We start from the raw sequence: 17,786 nt of genomic DNA on the forward strand, positions 1-17,786 counted from the left end.
GCCCCCACCACCACCGCCACCACCACCACCGCCACCACCACCACCGACGCCCACAGCCTGCTGCTGCTGCTGCTGCTGCTGCTGTTGCCTGCCCTGCTGCTGCTGCTGCTGATGTCTTTCCCTGGGTCCCAGCGACTGCAAGATGTCCAGAGGAACTGCAACTGCAGCAGCAGCCGCCGCATGCTGCTGCTGCTGCTGCTGCTGCATCAGCAGCTGCCTGCGAACCCCAACAGCGTCGCCGCTTTCCTTGCCGCTAGCGCCCTCAGCCCCCGTGCCTCTGCCCCGTAGCGTGGCCAACGCACCCCCCCTCCTCTCCTCCGCCCCCTCCACCTCCTCCTCCTCCTCACCCTCCTCACCCTCCCCGGGTCCCACCCCCTCCTCCCCCTCCTCCTCGTCGCCCGTCCCCTCGTCGCGGCCGCAAAGCGACGGCTTCACACGAAGCTTCAGCGTCAACTTGCCGGGGTCGAGTCCCGCCGAGGTCACGATGTCGTACTCCACCTTGTCCACCACTCCAACTCCACCTCCTCCAACTCCACCACCGACGCCACCACCTCCACCACCACCACCTCCACCGGCTCGCTGCTGCTGCTGCTGCAGCTGTAACAGCTGCTGCTGCTGTAGCTGCTGTAGCTGCTGCTGCTGCAGAGTTGTTGGTTTGCAGCGTTTCTTGTGCTGCTGCTGCTGCTGCTGCAGCTGCTGCTGCTGGAGGCTTTTGCGATCTGGAGAATCACGGAGGATGTCTGGGGGCAGCTCGCTCGGAGAGTTGTACTGCTGCTGCTGCTGCTGTTGTTGTTGTTGGACCGTGGACGCTCCAGGCCCGAGGCCTGCCACTCGTCCTAATTGGCAAACTGTGGGAGGGGTGGGTGGGTGAGTGGGTGGGTGGGTGAGTGGGTGAGTGGGTGGGTTGGTGAGTGGGTGGGTGGGTGGGTGAGTGGGTGGGTGGGTGAGTGGGTGAGTGGGTGGGTGGGTGGGTTGGTGAGTGGGTGGGTGAGTGGGTGGGTGGGTGAGTGGGTGGGTGGGTGAGTTGGGTTGGTGAGTGGGTGGGTGGGTGAGTGGGTGGGTGGGTGAGTGGGTGGGTGAGTGGGTGGGTGGGTGGGTGGGTTGGTGAGTGGGTGGGTGGGTGGGTGAGTGGGTGAGTGAGTGGGTGGGTGGGTGAGTGGGTGGGCGAGTGGGTGGGCGAGTGGGTGGGTGGGTGAGTGGGCGAGTGAGTGAGTGGGTGAGTGGGTGGGTGAGTGGGTGGGTGGGTGGGTGAGTGAGTGAGTGGGTGAGTGGGGTGAACGAGTGGGTGGGTGAGTGAGTGAGTGGGTGGGTGAGCGAGTGGGTGGGTGAGCGAGTGGGTGGGTGAGTGGGTGAGTGAGTGGGTGGGTGAGCGAGTGGGTGGGTGAGCGAGTGGGTGGGTGGGTGAGCGAGTGAGTGGTGTGAGCGAGTGAGTGGGTGAGCGAGTGAGTGGGTGGGTGGGTGAGTGGGTGGGTGGGTGAGCGAGTGGGTGAGTGGGAGGAGAGTTACAGGGGGGCAGAGGAGGTGGTTGTGAGTTGGGATCAAGTACAGCCTGACTCTTGTGTGTGTGTCGCGTCTCCCCGCGTCTGCCAAAACAACCACGTGGGGAGTGCTGTGGGCCTCAGACAGAATTTGTCCGCACAGTTTGGTGCTCAGAGTTCGAATGTCTTAACTCAGCATCATCGGCTCCACTCACATCTCCCCGTGTCTCCCCCATGTCTGCCCGTGTCTCTCTCCCCGTGTCTCTCTCCCCGTGTCTCTCTCCTCGTGTCTCCCTCCCCGTGTCTCTCTCACCGTGTCTCCCTCCCCGTCTCTCCCTCTCCCCGTGTCTTCCTCCCCGTGTTTCCCTGTGTCTCTCTCCCCGTGTCTCTCTCCCTGTGTCTCCCTCCCCGCGTCTCCCCCACCGTGTCTCCCCCACCGTGTCTCCCTCCGCGTGTCTCTCTCCCTGCGTCTCTCCCCCCGTGTCTCTCCCACCCTCGCCACCCCCTCATCTCCCCCGTGTGTCTCTCACCCTCCCACCGCCCTCACCCCTCACCGCGTCTCCCCCACCGTGTCTCCCACCCTCATCTCCCCCGTGTGTCTCTCACCCTCCCACCACCCTCACCCCTCACCCCTCACCGCGTCTCCCCCACCGTGTCTCCCACCCTCATCTCCCCCGTGTGTCTCTCACCCTCCCACCACCCTCACCCCTCACCGCGTCTCCCCCACCGTGTCTCCCACCCTCATCTCCCCCGTGTGTCTCTCACCCTCCCACCGCCCTCACCCCCCATCGCGTCTCCCTCACCGTGTCTCCCACCCTCATCTCCCCCGTGTGTCTCTCACCCTCCCACCGCCCTCACCCCCCCACCGCGTCTCCCTCACCGTGTCTCCCACCCTCATCTCCCCCGTGTGTCTCTCACCCTCCCACCGCCCTCACCCCTCACCGCGTCTCCCTCACCGTGTCTCCCACCCTCATCTCCCCCGTGTGTCTCTCACCCTCCCACCGCCCTCACCCCCCACCGCGTCTCCCTCACCGTGTCTCCCACCCTCATCTCCCCCGTGTGTCTCTCACCCTCCCACCGCCCTCACCCCTCACCCCCCCCCCTCCCCCCCAGGTACCGCTGGTGCCAGGGTCCTGGCAGATGGGCGACTGTGGCACGCGTCCTGGGTAGATGGACACCGCAGACTGCCCCGTCGCTCCCTGCTGCTCCTCTTCACCACCACCAACACCACCACCCTGCTGCTGCTGCTGCTGCTGCAGCTGCTGCTGCTGTTGGTGGTGGTGGCCACTGCCGCTGTTGGAGCCGGCAGCTCCGAGCGGAGCCCCGTCGCTCATGGGGCGCAGAGGGACCCCAGCGGAGAGCAGAGGTGCTGAGAGCACACGGGGGGGGGGGGGGGGAGAGGGGAGTGGTTGAGTGAGTGACTTAGTGAGTGAGTGACAGAGTGAGTGACTGACTGAGTGAGTGACTTAGTGACTGACTGAGTGAGTGACTGAGTGACTTAGTGACTTACTGAGTGAGTGACTGACTGACTGGGTGAGTGACTGAGTGAGTGACTGAGTGAGTGACTGAGAGTGAGTGAGTGACTGAGTGAGTGAGTGACTGAGTGACTGACTGACTGAGTGAGTGAGTGAGTGACTGAGTGAGTGAGTACCCTGTTGCTGCAGCTGCTGGTGCTGGCTGTAGGAGGGGGGGGTGCTGGCTGTAGGCAGAGTCACTGAGTGAGTGACTGACTGGGTGAGTGACTGAGTGAGTGACTGAGTGAGCGAGCGACTGAGTGAGTGACTGAGTGACTGAGTGAGGGACTGAGTGAGTGAGTACCCTGTTGCTGCAGCTGCTGGTGCTGGCTGTAGGAGGGGGGGTGCTGGCTGTAGACAGAGTCACTGAGTGAGTGACTGACTGACTGAATGACTGAGTGACTGAGTGAGTGAGTGAGCGAGCGAGCGACTGAGTGACTGAGCGAGCGACTGAGTGAGTGACTGAATGACTGAATGAGTGACTGAGTGACTGAGTGAGTGACTGAGTGAGTGAGTACCCTGTTGCTGCAGCTGCTGGTGCTGGCTGTAGGAGGGGGGGTGCTGGCTGTAGGCAGCGTGGAAGGCGGCGGGGCTCTGAGGGGCGTAGGGGGAGGGGGCCGGGCTGCTCTGCTGGGGGTGGAACCGGCCAGAGCCGGAGCCGGACATCACCATGTACCTACTGGCGACACATACATACATATATATACATACATATACATACACAGACATCACCATGTACCTACTGGTGACACACACACAGTCACACATATATATATACATACATATATACACACATCACCATGTACCTACTGGTGATACACACACAGATACATACAGATATACATACAGATACATACATATATATACATATACACACACACATCACCATGTGTGTGAGGAGGTGAGTGAGTGAGTGGCTAGGTGAGTGAGTGAGTGAGTGGCTAGGTGAGTGAGTGAGTAGGTGAGTGAGTGGCTAGGTGAGTGAGTGAGTAGGTGAGTGAGTAGGTGAGTGAGTAGGTGAGTGAGTAGGTGAGTGAGTGAGTGGCTAGGTGAGTGGCTAGGTGAGTGAGTGAGTGAGTGGCTAGGTGAGTGGCTAGGTGAGTGAGTGGCTAGGTGAGTGAGTGAGTGGCTAGGTGAGTAAGTGAGTGAGTGAGTGGCTAGGTGAGTAGGTGAGTAGGTGAGTGAGTGGGTAGGTAGGTAGGTGAGTGGCTAGGTGAGTGGCTAGGTGAGTGAGTGGCTAGGTGAGTGAGTGGGTGAGTAGGTGAGTGGCTAGGTGAGTGAGTGGCTAGGTGAGTGAGTGGGTGAGTAGGTGAGTGGCTAGGTGAGTGAGTAGGTGAGTGAGTAGGTGAGTGGCTAGGTGAGTAGGTGAGTAGGTGAGTGAGTGGGCAGGTAGGTAGGTGAGTGGCTAGGTGAGTGAGTGGCTAGGTGAGTGAGTGGGTGAGTAGGTGAGTGGCTAGGTGAGTGAGTGGCTAGGTGAGTGAGTGGGTGAGTAGGTGAGTGGCTAGGTGAGTGAGTGAGTAGGTGAGTGGCTAGGTGAGTAGGTGAGTAGGTGAGTGAGTGGGTAGGTAGGTAGGTAGGTGAGTGGCTAGGTGAGTGGCTAGGTGAGTGAGTGGGTGAGTAGGTGAGTGAGTAGGTGAGTAAGAAGGTGAGTGGCTAGGTGAGTAGGTGAGTGAGTAGGTGAGTGGCTAGGTTGAGTGAGTGGGTGAGTAGGTGAGTGAGTAGGTGAGTAAGAAGGTGAGTGGCTAGGTGAGTAGGTGAGTGAGTAGGTGAGTGGCTAGGTGAGTGAGTGGCTAGGTGAGTGAGTGGGTGAGTAGGTGAGTGGCTAGGTGAGTGAGTGAGTAGGTGAGTGAGTAGGTGAGTGGCTAGGTGAGTAGGTGAGTAGGTGAGTGAGTGGGTAGGTAGGTAGGTGAGTGGCTAGGTGAGTGGCTAGGTGAGTGAGTGGGTGAGTAGGTGAGTGAGTAGGTGAGTAAGAAGGTGAGTGGCTAGGTGAGTAGGTGAGTGAGTAGGTGAGTGAGTAGGTGAGTGAGTGGCTAGGTGAGTGAGTGGGTGAGTAGGTGAGTGAGTAGGTGAGTAAGAAGGTGAGTGGCTAGGTGAGTAGGTGAGTGAGTAGGTGAGTGAGTAGGTGAGTGAGTGGCTAGGTGAGTAGGTGAGTGAGTAGGTGAGTGGCTAGGTGAGTGAGTGAGTAGGTGAGTGGCTAGGTGAGTGAGTGAGTAGGTGAGTGAGTAGGTGAGTAGGTAGGTGAGTGAGTAGGTGAGTGAGTAGGTGAGTGAGTGAGTAGGTGAGTAAGTAGGTGAGTGAGTAGGTGAGTGAGTGAGTGGGTAAGTAGGTGAGTGTGTAGGTGAGTGGCTAGGTGAGTAAGTAGGTGAGTGAGTAGGTATGTGAGTGAGTAGGTGAGTAGCTAAGTGAGTAAGAAGGTGAGTGAGTAGGTGAGTGAGTGAGTGAGTAGGTGAGTAGCTAAGTGAGTAAGATGGTGAGTAAGTAGGTGAGTGTGTAGGCACCTCGAGGGACTGGGAGGCATGGAGGCTGGCTGGTAAGAAGCTGCTACTGGGCTCCCGTGCATCGAGTTCTGAGAAAGCTTGTACTGCCCTCCCCCTCCGCCCCCACCTCCTCCTCCTCCACCCGCACCTCCTCCCCCATGGCCCCCACCTCCTCCCCCCCCCACCTCCTCCTCCTCCCCCGTGGCCCCCACCCCCCGCCTCCTCCTCCTCCTCCTGCCCCTCCCCCGTGCTGCAGCAGGGGCTGCTGCATGAGACCTGGGGGAGGTGAAACAAGAAAACAACAAGCCGGTACATCGTGTAGAGTGGCCACAGTGGTTCAGCATGTACAGTGGTGCTGCGCTTAGCGGTGCAGCGTACAGTGGTGCAGTGTGTACAGTGTGTACCAGAGGTGGGACAAAGTCATTGTTATGCAAGTCCAAGTCGAGTCGCAAGTCATCAAATTCATGACTCGAGTCTGACTCGAGTCCAAGTCACATGACTCGAGTCCACATCTCATAGGTGGGACAAAGTCATTGTTATGCAAGTCCAAGTCGAGTCGCAAGTCATCAAATTCATGACTCGAGTCTGACTCGAGTCCAAGTCACATGACTCGAGTCCACATCTCATAGGTGGGACAAAGTCATTGTTATGCAAGTCCAAGTCGAGTCGCAAGTCATCAAATTCATGACTCGAGTCTGACTCGAGTCCAAGTCACATGACTCGAGTCCACGCCTCTGGTGTGTACAGTGTGTAGTGGTGTGGCGTGTACAGTGGCACAGTGCATACAGTTTGTGTGCTGACGGAGCGTGTGCAGTTGTACAGTTTGTGTGGTGGTACGGTGTAGTGTAGTGGTGTCGTGTGTAGTGTAGTGGTGTAGTGTGATTAGTGGAGTGTGTCGTGTATAGTCTAGTGTAGCGCTGTAGTGTATAGTAGTGTAGTAGTGTATAGTGTAGTGTAGTAGTGTATAGTGTAGTGGTGTAGGGTGTGGTGGTGTAGTGTGTACGCTGTAGTGTGTATAATGCGGTGTAGGGGTGTAGTGTATACGGTGCAGTGTGTATACAGTGTAGTGTGTAGTGTGTATAGTGTAGTAGTGTGTGTAGTGTATGTGTATAGTGTAGTGTGTGTAGTGTACACGGTGCAGGGTGTAGGTTGCGGTGTAGTGTATACGGTGCAGTGTGTAGTGTGTATAGTGTAGTAGTGTATAGTGTAGTGTGTGTAGTGTAAAGTGTAGTGTGTGTAGTGTATAGTGTAGTAGTGTATAGTGTAGTGTGTGTAGTGTACACGGTGCAGGGTGTAGGTTGCTGTGTAGTGTGTATAGTGTAGTAGTGTATAGTGTAGTGTGTATAGTGTAGTGTGTATAGTGTACACGGTGCAGTGTGTAGGTTGCGGTGTAGTGCGGCTGTACCCTGTGCGTGCGGGAGGGAGTTGGAGGCGCTGGGTGACGGCTGCAGGATGTTGGGGGAGTGCATGCGGCTGTTGGACGGCTGTACGTACGGTGACGCCACCATGGGGGTGCGGGGCGCCAGGGCTGGGAGAGAACAGACAGACGCAAGACACACACAGGTAACAGTCACACACACACACAACACACACAGCACACACACACACAACACACACAGCACACGCACACAGCACACGCACAGGTAACAGTCACACACACAACACACACACAGCACACACACAGGTAACAGTCACACACACAACACACACACAGACACACACACACAACACACACAGAGTACACACACACACAACACACACACAGGGCAACAATCACACACACAACACACACAGCACACACACAGAGCACACACACACACAGGAAACAGTCACACACACAACACACACACAGCACACAAAACACACACACAAAACACACACACAGGGCAACAGTCACACACACAACACACAGAGCACACACACACAGGGTAACAGTCACACACACAACACACACAGCACACACACAGCACACGCAACACACACAGCACACGCAACACACACAGCACACGCAACACACACGCAGGTAACAGTCACACACACAACACACACAACACACACAACACACCACACGGAAGACACACACAACACAACACACACACAGCACACACACACACAACACACACACAGGTAACAGTCACACACACACACAGCACACACACACAGAGCACACACAACACAGCACACGCAACACACACACACAGCACACGCACACAACACACACAGCACACACACATAGCACACACACAGCACACACACACAGGGAAACACACACAGCACACACACACAGCACACGCAACACACACGCACACAGACACACACACACAACACACACAGCACACACACAGGGCAACAGTCACACACACAGCACACACAGCACACACACACAGGGCAACAGTGTAGTCTATAGTGTAGTCTGTAGTCTATAGTGTGGTCTATAACTCTATAGTATAGTGTAGTCTAGTGTAGTAGTATAGACTCACTCTGCACTCCGTAGTGTATAGTGTAGTGTATAGTGTAGTCTATAGTGTAGTGTATAGTGTATAGGCTCACTCTGCACTCCGTAGCGTATAGTGTAGTCTATAACTCTATAGCGTAGTGTATAGTGTAGTGTATAGTGTAGTCTGTAGTGTGGTATAGTACAGTAGTATAGCCTCACTCTGCACTCCGTAGCGTATAGTGTAGTCTATAGTGTAGTCTATAGTGTAGCGTATAGTGTAGTGTATAGTGTAGTCTATAACTCTACAGTGTGGTATAGTACAGTAGTATAGGCTCACTCTGCACTCCGTAGTGTATAGTGTAGTGTATAGTGTAGTGTATAGTGTAGTGTATAGTGTAGCGTATAGTGTAGTGTATAGTGTGGTCTATAGTCTGTAGTGTAGTCTGTAGTGTAGTCTATAATTCTATAGTATAGTATAGTGTATAGACTCACTCTGCACTCCGTAGTGTATAGTGTAGTGTATAGTGTAGTCTATAGTGTATAGTGTAGTGTATAGTGTAGTCTATAGTGTAGTCTATAGTGTAGTGTAGTGTATAGTGTAGTCTATTGTCTACAGTAGTATAGACTCACTCTGCACTCCGTAGCGCGACTGGAGGCTCTTCTCCTTGAAGACGGAGGGGCTGCGAGCCAACACCGACTGCAGCAAGGCCGGCACGTCGCCATCCGGCTCCTCAGAACCGCCCACACTCTCCTTCACCTCGCTACACAACAACAATAACAACACAACAACATCAACAACAACAACACGGGGGGGGGGGGGGGGGGAGACGTGATAGACTCACACGTGCTCTGTGGAGACCTGTGGGTGAGTGTGTGGGTGGGTAGGTGAGTGAGTGGGTGGGTAGGTGATTGGGTGAGTGAGTGGGTGGGTGGGTAGGTGGGTGGGTGAGTGGGTGGGTGGGTGGGTGGGTGAGTGAGTGAGTGAGTGAGTGGGTGAGTGAGTGGGTGAGTGAGTGAGTGGGTGGGTGGCTGGGTGAGTGGGTAGGTGAGTGGGTAGGTGAGTGGGTGGGTAGGTGAGTGTGTGTGTGTCTCTGGGTGAGTGGGTGGGTGGGTGGGTGAGTGAGTAAGTGGGTAGGTGAGTGTGTGTGTGTCTCTGGGTGAGTGGGTGGGTGGGCGAGTGAGTGGGTGGGTGAGTGGGTGGGTGTGTGTCTCTGGGTGGGTGGATGAGTGTGTGTGTGTTTCTGGGTGGGTGAGTGGGTGGGTGGGTAAGTGAGTGAGTGGGTGGGTGAGTGAGTGGGTGGGTGGGTGGGTGAGTGGGTGGGTGGGTGAGTGAGTGGGTGAGTGGGTGAGTGAGTGGGTGGGTGGGTGAGTGAGTGGGTGAGTGGGTGAGTGGGTGAGTGAGTGAGTGGGTGGGTGGGTGGGTGAGTGGGTGGGTGGGTGGGTGGGTGAGTGAGTGGGTGGGTGGGTGAGTGAGTGGGTGAGTGGGTGAGTGAGTGGGTGGGTGGGTGAGTGGATGGGTGAGTGGGTGAGTGGGTGGGTGGGTGAGTGGGTAGGTGAGTGGGTGAGTGTTTGAGTGTGTGTCTGTGTGTGTCTGTGTGTGTGTGTGTGTCTGTGTGTGCGTCTGTGTGTGTGTCTGTGTGTGTGTCTGTGTGTGTGTCTGTGTGTGTGTCTGTGTGTGTGTCTGTGTGTGTGTGTCTGTGTGTGTGTCTGTGTGTGCGTCTGTGTGTGTGTCTGTGTGTGTGTGTGTCTGTGTGTGTGTCTGTGTCTGTGTGTGCCACTCACATGTGCTCGGTGGAGACCTGTGCGAGGGCGTGGCACAGCTGGGCCACCAGCGCATCCTCCCGGCACGACAGCAGCCGAGCGGCATCCTCGGCCACGCGCGGAGAGAACAGCAGGGACTTGTTGGTGGTGGCGGGAAGCGGTGACGGTAGGGGCAGCTCGTTCAGCACTGGGGTGGACAATCACAGCGTGGGTGAGTGGGTGGGTGGGTGGGTGAGTGGGTGGGTGATTGAGTGGGTGGGTGATTGAGTGGGTGAGGTGAGTGGGTGAGGTGAGTGGGTGGGTGGGTGGGTGGATGAGTGCGTGGGTGGGTGAGTGCGTCGGTGAGTGCGTGGGTGAGTGGGTGATTGAGTGGGTGAGGTGAGTGGGTGGGTGGGTGGATGGGTGGGTGGATGAGTGGGTGGGTGGGTGAGTGGGTGGGTGGGTGGGTGGGTGAGTGGGTGGGTGATTGAGTGGGTGAGGTGAGTGGGTGGGTGGGTGGGTGGATGAGTGCGTGGGTGGGTGAGTGCGTCGGTGAGTGCGTGGGTGAGTGGGTGATTGAGTGGGTGAGGTGAGTGGGTGGGTGGGTGGATGGGTGGGTGGATGAGTGGGTGGGTGGGTGAGTGGGTGAGTGGGTGAGTGGGTGGGTGGGTGAGTGTGTGGGGTGAGTGGATGAGTGGGTGGGTGGTTGAGTGGGTGGGTGAGTGAGTGGTTGGGTGAGTGAGTGGGTGATTGTGTGGGTGATTGAGTGGGTGGGTGAGTGGGTGGGTGAATGCGTGGGTGGGTGGATGAGTGGGTGGGTGGGTGAGTGGGTGGGTGGATGAGTGGGTGGGTGGATGAGTGGGTGGGTGAGTGGGTGGGTGAGTGGGTGGGTGGATGGGTGGATGAGTGCGTGGGTGCGTGAGTGGGTGGGTGGGTGGATGAGTGGGTGGGTGGATGAGTGGGTGGGTGAGTGGGTGAATGGGTGAGTGGGTGGATGAGTGGATGAGTGATTGAATGGGTGGGTGGGTGAGTGAGTGGATGACCAAGCTGGTGGGTGAGTTGGTGAGCAACTCACGGTCGGTGAGGCTGGTAATGCCGGCCAGCGTAGTGATAGGGACATGAGGCATATCGCCATTCATCTTTCGGAGATTGGGCCACAGGCGTTTTCACTTAAAAATATCCGGCCGATGCTTCACCTACACACAAGGGAGAGATACACACGGCGACATGTTCACTACCTCGCCTGGTACACAGGGGGGGGGACAGAGACACGGGGGGGGGGGGGGACAGAGACACGAGGGGGGGGGGAGACACGGGGGGGGACAGAGACACGGGGGGGCAGAGACACGGGGGGAGACACTGGGATACACTGTGACACACTGAGACACTGGAAGACACAGGGAGACACTGGAAGACACAGGGAGACACAGGGAGTCTCTGGGAGACACTGAGACACTGTGAGACACTGTGAGACACTGAGAGTCTCTGGGAGACACTGTGAGACACTGAGACACTGGGAGACACTGTGACACACTGAGACACTGGAAGACACAGGGAGACACTGGAAGACACTGGAAGACACAGGGAGTCTCTGGGAGACACTGAGACACTGTGAGACACTGTGAGACACTGAGAGTCTCTGGGAGACACTGAGACACTGAGACACTGGGAGACACTGTGACACACTGAGACACTGGGATACACTGGAAGACACTGGAAGATACAGGGAGACACAGGGAGTCTCTGTGAGACACTGTGAGACACTGTGAGACACTGGGAGACACTGAGAGTCTCTGGGAGACACTGTGAGACACTGAGACACTGGGAGACACTGTGACACACTGAGACACTGGGAGACACTGGAAGACACAGGGAGACACAGGGAGTCTCTGGGAGACACTGAGACACTGTGAGACAGTGGGAGACACTGAGAGTCTCTGGGAGACACTGTGAGACACTGAGAGTATCTGGGAGACACTGAGACACTGTGAGATACTGGGAGACACTGTGACACACTGTGAGAGACACTGTGAGACACTGATACACTGGGAGACACTGGAAGACACAGGGAGACACTGAGAGCCTCTGGGAGACACTGTGAGATACTGGGAGACACTGTGATACACTGTGAGAGACACTGAGAGACACACTGAGATACACTTAGACACACTGAGAAATACCGGGAGGCACTGGGAGACACTGGGAGACACACTGAGATATTGGGAAACACAGAGACACTGAGAGAGACTGTGAGACAGAGACAGCAGGAGACACCGTGAGACACTGTGAGACACTGTGAGACACTGTGAGACACTGAGACACTGTGAGACACTGTGAGACACTGAGACACTGTGAGACACTGGGAGACACTGTGAGACAGAGACACTGTGAGACACTGTGAGACACTGTGAGACACTGTGAGACACTGAGACACTGGGACACTGTGAGACACCGGGAGACACCGTGAGACACTGAGACACTGGGAGACACTGAGACACTGGGAGACAGAGACACTGTGAGACACCGGGAGACACCGGGAGACACTGTGAGACACTAGAAGACACTGAGACACTGGGAGACACACTGATATATTGGGAGACACAGAGACACCGGGAGACACTGTGAGACACTGAGAGATACTATGAGATACTGTGAGACACTGGGAGACACTGGGAGACACACTGAGACACACTGAGACACACTGAGATATTGGGAAACACAGAGACACTGAGAGAGACTGTGAGACAGAGACGGCAGGAGAGACCGTGAGACACTGAGAGATATACTATGAGACACTGGGAGACACACAGAGACACAGAGAGACTGTGAGACACTGGGAGACACACTGAAACACACTGGGATATTGGGAGACACAGAGACACTGCGAGAGACTGTGAGACAGAGACGGCAGGATGGGGCCTTTTATCTCCGCAGGGTGACAAAGACTCAATCTGTCGCCTGCACTTAGCACTGTACACATAACACGATGCACCCCACAGACAAAGATCCCCCGCGTAGCCTCTAGCAGGCTGTAGGGGCAAGTGCTGTTAGTAGCATCTATACAGACAAAGATCCCCCGCGTAGCCTCTAGCAGGCTGTAGGGGCAAGTGCTGTTAGTAGCATCTATACAAAGATCCCCCGAGTAGCCTCTAGCAGGCAGTAGGGGCAAGTGCTCTAAGTAGCATCTATACAGAGACAAAGATCCCCCGTGTAGCCTCTAGCAGGCTGTAGGGGCAAGTGCTGTCAGTGGCACCTACACACAGACAAAGATCCCCCGTATAGCCTCTAGCAGGCTGTAGGGGCAAGTGCTGTTAGTAGCATCTATACAGACAAAGATCCCCCGTGTAGCCTCTATTAGGCTGTAGGGGCAAGTGCTGTTAGTAGCATCTATACAGACAAAGATCCCCCGTGTAGCCTCTAGCAGGCTGTAGGGGCAAGTGCTGTCAGTGGCACCTACACACAGACAAAGCTCCCCCGTGTAGCCTCTATCAGGCTGTAGGGGCAAGTGCTGTCAGTAGCACCTACACACAGACAAAGGTCCCCCGTGTAGCCTCTAGCAGGCTGTAGGGGCAAGTGCTGTTAGTAGCATCTATACAGACAAAGATCCCCCGTGTAGCCTCTAGCAGGCTGTAGGGGCAAGTGCTGTCAGTGGCACCTACACACAGACAAAGCTCCCCCGTGTAGCCTCTATCAGGCTGTAGGGGCAAGTGCTGTCAGTAGCACCTACACACAGACAAAGCTCCCCCGTGTAGCCTCTATCAGGCTGTAGGGGCAAGTGCTGTTAGTAGCATCTATACAGACAAAGATCCCCCGTGTAGCCTCTAGCAAGCTGTAGGGGCAAGTGCTGTTAGTAGCATCTATACAGACAAAGATCCCCCGTGTAGCCTCTAGCAGGCTGTAGGGGCAAGTGCTGTTAGTAGCATCTATACAGACAAAGGTCCCCCGTGTAGCCTCTAGCAGGCTGTAGGGGCAAGTGCTGTCAGTAGCACCTACACACAGACAAAGCTCCCCCGTGTAGCCTCTATCAGTCTGTAGGGGCAAGTGCTGTCAGTAGCACCTACACACAGACAAAGCTCCCCCGTGTAGCCTCTCGCAGGCTGTAGGGGCAAGTGCTATCAGTATCGAGTAGTAGTTTTACCTCAAATACTCTCACAATCCCTACACTGATGAGAGTTTTACCTCAGACATACACTCACACACCACCACTGATTCACCACAATCACTACACTGATGAGGTTTTACCTCAGACATACACTCACACACCACACCACTGATTCACCACAATCACTACACTGATGAGGTTTTACCTCAGACATACACTCACACCACACCACTGATTCACCACAATCACTACACTGATGAGGTTTTTACCTCAGACATACACTCACACAGCCACTGATTCACCACAATCACTACACTGATGAGGTTTTTACCTCAGACATACACTCACACAGCCACTGATTCACCACAATCACTACACTGATGAGGTTTTTACCTCAGAAATACACTCACACTCCCACTGATTCACCACAATCACTACACTGGTGAGGTTTTACCTCAGAAATACACTCACACTCCCACTGATTCACCACAATCACTACACTGGTGAGGTTTTACCTCAGAAATACACTCACACTCCCACTGATTCACCACAATCACTACACTGATGAGGTTTTTACCTCAGACATACACTCACACAGCCACTGATTCACCACAATCACTACACTGGTGAGGTTTTACCTCAGACATACACTCATACTCCCACTGATTCACCACAATCACTACACTGATGAAGTTACCTCAGAAATACACTCACACTCCCACTGATTCACCACAATCACTACACTGGTGAGGTTTTACCTCAGAAATACACTCACACTCCCACTGATTCACCACAATCACTACACTGGTGAGGTTTTACCTCAGAAATACACTCACACTCCCACTGATTCACCACAATCACTACACTGGTGAGGTTTTACCTCAGAAATACACTCACACTCCCACTGATTCACCACAATCACTAAACTGGTGAGGTTTTACCTCAGAAATACACTCACACTCCCACTGATTCACCACAATCACTACACTGGTGAGGTTTTACCTCAGAAATACACTCACACTCCACTGATTCACCACAATCACTACACTGATGAGGTTTTACCTCAGACATACACTCACACACCACCACTGATTCACCACAATCACTACACTGATGAGAGTTTTACCTCAGACATACACTCACACAGCCACTGATTCACCACAATCACTACACTGATGAGGTTTTACCTCAGACATACACTCACACAGCCACTGATTCACCACAATCACTACACTGGTGAGGTTTTACCTCAGACATACACTCACACTCCCACTGATTCACCACAATCACTGCACTGGTGAGGTTTTACCTCAGACATACACTCACACTCCCACTGATTCACCACAATCACTACACTGACGAAGTTTTACCTCGGACATACACTCACACTCCCACTGATTCACCACAATCACTGCACTGGTGAGGTTTTACCTCAGACATACACTCACACTCCCACTGATTCACCACAATCACTACACTGATGAAGTTTTACCTCAGACATACACTCACACAGCCACTGATTCACCACAATCACTACACTGATGAGGTTTTACCTCAGACATACACTCACACCACACCACTGATTCACCACAATCACTACACTGATGAAGTTTTACCTCAGACATACACTCACACTCCCACTGATTCACCACAATCACTACACTGACGAAGTTTTACCTCGGACATACACTCACACTCCCACTGATTCACCACAATCACTGCACTGGTGAGGTTTTACCTCAGACATACACTCACACTCCCACTGATTCACCACAATCACTACACTGGTGAGGTTTTACCTCAGAAATACACTCACACTCCACTGATTCACCACAATCACTACACTGATGAGGTTTTACCTCAGACATACACTCACACACCACCACTGATTCACCACAATCACTACACTGATGAGAGTTTTACCTCAGACATACACTCACACAGCCACTGATTCACCACAATCACTACACTGATGAGGTTTTACCTCAGACATACACTCACACAGCCACTGATTCACCACAATCACTACACTGGTGAGGTTTTACCTCAGACATACACTCACACTCCCACTGATTCACCACAATCACTGCACTGGTGAGGTTTTACCTCAGACATACACTCACACTCCCACTGATTCACCACAATCACTACACTGATGAGAGTTTTACCTCAGACATACACTCACACTCCCACTGATTCACCACAATCACTACACTGATGAAGTTTTACCTCAGACATACACTCACACAGCCACTGATTCACCACAATCACTACACTGATGAGGTTTTACCTCAGACATACACTCACACCACACCACTGATTCACCACAATCACTACACTGATGAAGTTTTACCTCAGACATACACTCACACTCCCACTGATTCACCACAATCACTACACTGACGAAGTTTTACCTCGGACATACACTCACACTCCCACTGATTCACCACAATCACTGCACTGGTGAGGTTTTACCTCAGACATACACTCACACCACTGATTCACCACAATCACTACACTGATGAAGTTTTACCTCAGACATACACTCACACTCCCACTGATTCACCACAATCACTACACTGATGAAGTTTTACCTCAGACATACACTCACACTCCCACTGATTCACCACAACCACTACACAACCACAAAGAGTGACTTTACCTCAGGAACACAACCACAACAACCACCACTACCACCACCACTACCACCACCACCATAGCCACAACAACCACCACCACTACCACCACCACGATTAATTTCAACTCAACAACACAGACAACCCGACACGGCTTTACACAACCAGAGTGAAATTACATCAGAAACACGACCACCACCAACAACAACCACCACCACCAACCACAACAACACCCACCACCAATCACAACCAAAACCACCAACCACAACAAAACCAACCACCGCTACAACCACAACCACCACCACAAAACCATCAACCACCGCCACCACCACCAACCACAACCATCACCAACCACAACAACCACAAAAACAACAACCACCACCACAACAACAATCACCGACACAACAATCACCACCACAACAACCGCCACCACAACAATCACCGACACAACAATCACCACCACAACCGCCACAACAACCACCACCACCACTACAACAACTACCACAACAACAACAACAACCACCACCACAACAACCACCACCACAATAATCACAACAACCGCCACCACCAACAACAACCACAACAACAACTCTGAACCCCAACCACCCACCAAGGCCCAAGGCTTCTCCTGTCCAGCGGCTCGCTCAGCCCACCGCGGGGGAGGGGCGAGTGGGGGAGGGGAGGGGCGAGTGGGGGGGGTGGGAGGGGCGAGTGGGGGAGGGGAGGGGCGAGTGGGGGAGGGGAGGGGCGAGTGGGGGAGGGGAGGGGCGAGTGGGGGGGAGGGGAGGGGCGAGTGGGGGGGTGGGAGGGGCGAGTGGGGGAGGGGAGGGGCGAGTGGGGGAGGGGAGGGGCGAGTGGGGGGGGTGGGAGGGGCGAGTGGGGGGTGGGAGGGGCGAGTGGGGGAGGGGAGGGGCGAGTGGGGGGGTGGGAGGGGCGAGTGGGGGAGGGGAGGGGCGAGTGGGGGAGGGGAGGGGCGAGTGGGGGAGGGGAGGGGCGAGTGGGGGGGTGGGAGGGGCGAGTGGGGGAGGGGAGGGGCGAGTGGGGGAGGGGAGGGGCGAGTGGGGGAGGGGAGGGGCGAGTGGGGGGGAGGGGAGGGGCGAGTGGGGGGGGTGGGAGGGGCGAGTGGGGGAGGGGAGGGGCGAGTGGGGGAGGGGAGGGGCGAGTGGGGGGGTGGGAGGGGCGAGTGGGGGGTGGGAGGGGCGAGTGGGGGAGGGGAGGGGCGAGTGGGGGGGTGGGAGGGGCGAGTGGGGGAGGGGAGGGGCGAGTGGGGGAGGGGAGGGGCGAGTGGGGGAGGGGAGGGGCGAGTGGGGGGGTGGGAGGGGCGAGTGGGGGGAGGAGAGGGGCGAGTGGGGGAGGGGAGGGGCGAGTGGGGGGGTGGGAGGGGCGAGTGGGGGGTGGGAGG

General features: G+C 55.3%; 2 protein-coding genes across 2 annotated transcripts; both read right to left on the bottom strand.

The window, feature by feature from the left end:
• Positions 1 to 206: 206 nt before the first annotated feature.
• LOC144953704 (nipped-B-like protein) lies at positions 207 to 5,609 on the bottom strand. Its single transcript, XM_078884263.1, has 5 exons — positions 5,491 to 5,609; positions 3,511 to 3,668; positions 2,596 to 2,847; positions 303 to 848; positions 207 to 217 (listed from the first exon to the last, which is right to left on the bottom strand). Exons 1-5 carry the CDS (start codon positions 5,550 to 5,552, stop codon positions 207 to 209), a joined length of 1,029 nt encoding a protein of 342 aa, XP_078740389.1. The 5' UTR covers positions 5,553 to 5,609.
• A 59-nt stretch (positions 5,610 to 5,668) lies between these two features.
• On the bottom strand, positions 5,669 to 17,062 carry LOC144953705 (nipped-B-like protein; the record flags this gene model as incomplete). The annotated part of the gene is made up of 6 exons (XM_078884265.1): positions 16,995 to 17,062; positions 10,722 to 10,842; positions 9,689 to 9,854; positions 8,537 to 8,667; positions 6,875 to 6,997; positions 5,669 to 5,745 (listed from the first exon to the last, which is right to left on the bottom strand). Coding segments are annotated over exons 2-6 (561 nt in total), but the record flags the coding sequence as incomplete, so codon positions are not given.
• Positions 17,063 to 17,786: the final 724 nt, after the last annotated feature.

This window comes from Lampetra fluviatilis, chromosome 81, assembly GCF_964198595.1.
Source record: "Lampetra fluviatilis chromosome 81, kcLamFluv1.1, whole genome shotgun sequence".
Classification (NCBI taxonomy): domain Eukaryota; kingdom Metazoa; phylum Chordata; class Hyperoartia; order Petromyzontiformes; family Petromyzontidae; genus Lampetra; species Lampetra fluviatilis.